Genomic DNA, 2208 nt, shown 5'->3' on the forward strand with positions numbered 1-2208 from the left:
TGTTGTTTAAGGGACTCTATTGCTTTCATAAAGTCGATTTTTTCCTCCACTTCTTTTGTGTTAGGGTGTTCAAATACTTCTGTTGTAATATCATTGGGTTCTGGTGTTTTCATGTTTTTCAGATTATTGGGTGAATTCTTGCCTTGGCGCCTGCTCATCTCCTCCTATAGATGCTATCTAATGGGTCTTTTAAAACCAGATCAGGCTTTTTAGTCGGGCGCTGAGTGGGTTTTCGGATCATGTCTGGTGGCTCCGCGGATTACAACAGAGAACATGGCGGCCCAGAGGGAATGGACCCCGATGGTGTCATCGAGAGCAACTGGAATGAAATCGTTGATAACTTTGATGATATGAACTTAAAGGAGTCCCTTCTTCGAGGCATCTATGCTTATGGTTTTGAGAAGCCTTCAGCTATTCAGCAGAGAGCTATAATTCCTTGTATTAAAGGGTATGATGTGATTGCTCAAGCTCAGTCAGGTACTGGCAAGGCAGCCACATTTGCTATATCCATCCTGCAACAGTTGGAGATTGAGTTCAAGGAGACCCAAGCACTAGTATTGGCCCCCACCAGAGAACTGGCTCAACAGATCCAAAAGGTAATTTTGGCTCTTGGGGATTATATGGGAGCAACTTGTCATGCCTGCATTGGAGGAACAAATGTCCGAAATGAAATGCAGAAGTTGCAGGCTGAAGCCCCTCATATTGTTGTTGGTACACCAGGGAGAGTGTTTGATATGCTAAACAGAAGATACCTTTCTCCAAAATGGATCAAAATGTTTGTTTTGGATGAAGCAGATGAAATGTTGAGCCGAGGGTTTAAGGATCAAATCTATGAGATTTTCCAAAAATTAAATACAAGCATTCAGGTTGTGTTGCTTTCTGCCACAATGCCAACTGATGTGTTAGAAGTGACCAAAAAATTCATGAGAGATCCAATTCGAATTCTGGTGAAGAAGGAAGAATTGACCCTTGAAGGAATCAAACAGTTTTATATTAATGTTGAAAGAGAGGAATGGAAGTTGGACACTCTTTGTGATGACCATCACACAAGCGGTTATTTTTCTCAATACAAGGCGCAAGGTGGACTGGCTCACAGAGAAAATGCATGCCAGGGACTTCACCGTTTCTGCTCTGCATGGTGACATGGACCAGAAGGAAAGAGATGTCATCATGAGGGAGTTCCGATCAGGGTCAAGTTGTGTTCTGATCACTACTGACTTGTTGGCTCGTGGGATTGATGTGCAACAAGTGTCCTTGGTTATAAACTATGATCTACCTACCAATCGTGAAAACTATATTCACAGAATTGGCAGAGGGGGTCGATTTGGGAGGAAAGGTGTGGCTATAAACTTTGTTACTGAAGAAGACAAGAGGATTCTTCGTGACATTGAGACTTTCTACAATACTACAGTGGAGGAAATGCCCATGAATGTGGCTGACCTTATTTAATTCCTGGGATGAGATAGTTTGAATGCAGTGCTCGCTGTTGCTGAATAGGCGATCACAATGTGCATTGTGCTTCTTTGAGAATATTTGAATCTTGTCTCAATGCTCATAACGGATCACAAATACAGATTCTGATAGCAAAGCGACTTTAGTCCTGAGCTCTTGTGAGGAAAGGCATTGGCTTTATCCTCTTTAGAGTTAGACTGTTGGGGTGGGTATAAAAAGATGGGGTCTGTAAAATCTTTTTTTCTTAGAAATTCATTTACTAGTTATGTAGAAATGGTTGTATTAGATGTTCTCTATCATTTAATAATATACTTGTGGACTAAAAGATATAAGTGCTGTATAAAATCAGCCAATTATGTTAAACTAGCATATCTGCCTTTATTGTATTTGTCATTAGCCTGATTAGAAAGGCCTTTAAAAGTGATTTCTTTTTTTTAGAAAACATTTGAATGCATTTTGTTTGGTATTGTATTTATTCAATAAAGTATTTAATTAGTGCTAAGCGTGAACTGGACCCTGTTGCTAAGCCTCAGCAAGCAATCATCCTAGGTAGGGTTAAACCCACAGTAAAATTGCCATATTGCACATGTCTTAATGAAGTTTGAATGTTAAATAAATTGTATATTCACTTTAAAAAAAAAAAAAACCGGATCAGGTTTCCCTGCTGGCCAAGGGCTCCGCTTACAAAATGCCCTCGCTCTGTTTCCTGGCTCCTGCCGCGGGCCAAGACCCTTCTCACCTCTCAGAAGGGTCTTC

The 2208-nt window shown here is 40.6% G+C and overlaps 1 protein-coding gene across 1 annotated transcript; it reads left to right on the top strand.

The window, feature by feature from the left end:
• Positions 1-211: 211 nt before the first annotated feature.
• Positions 212-1949, top strand: LOC126494451 (eukaryotic initiation factor 4A-II-like). Its single transcript, XM_050131814.1, is given in 2 exon segments — positions 212-1036; positions 1038-1949. Coding segments are annotated over 2 exon segments (1209 nt in total). The 5' UTR covers positions 212-239; the 3' UTR covers positions 1450-1949.
• The last annotated feature ends 259 nt before the right edge of the window (positions 1950-2208 follow it).

The sequence above is a fragment of the Alexandromys fortis genome, unplaced genomic scaffold, assembly GCF_014885135.2.
Source record: "Alexandromys fortis isolate MF-2015 unplaced genomic scaffold, M_Fortis_MF-2015_v1.1 scaffold_343, whole genome shotgun sequence".
Classification (NCBI taxonomy): domain Eukaryota; kingdom Metazoa; phylum Chordata; class Mammalia; order Rodentia; family Cricetidae; genus Alexandromys; species Alexandromys fortis.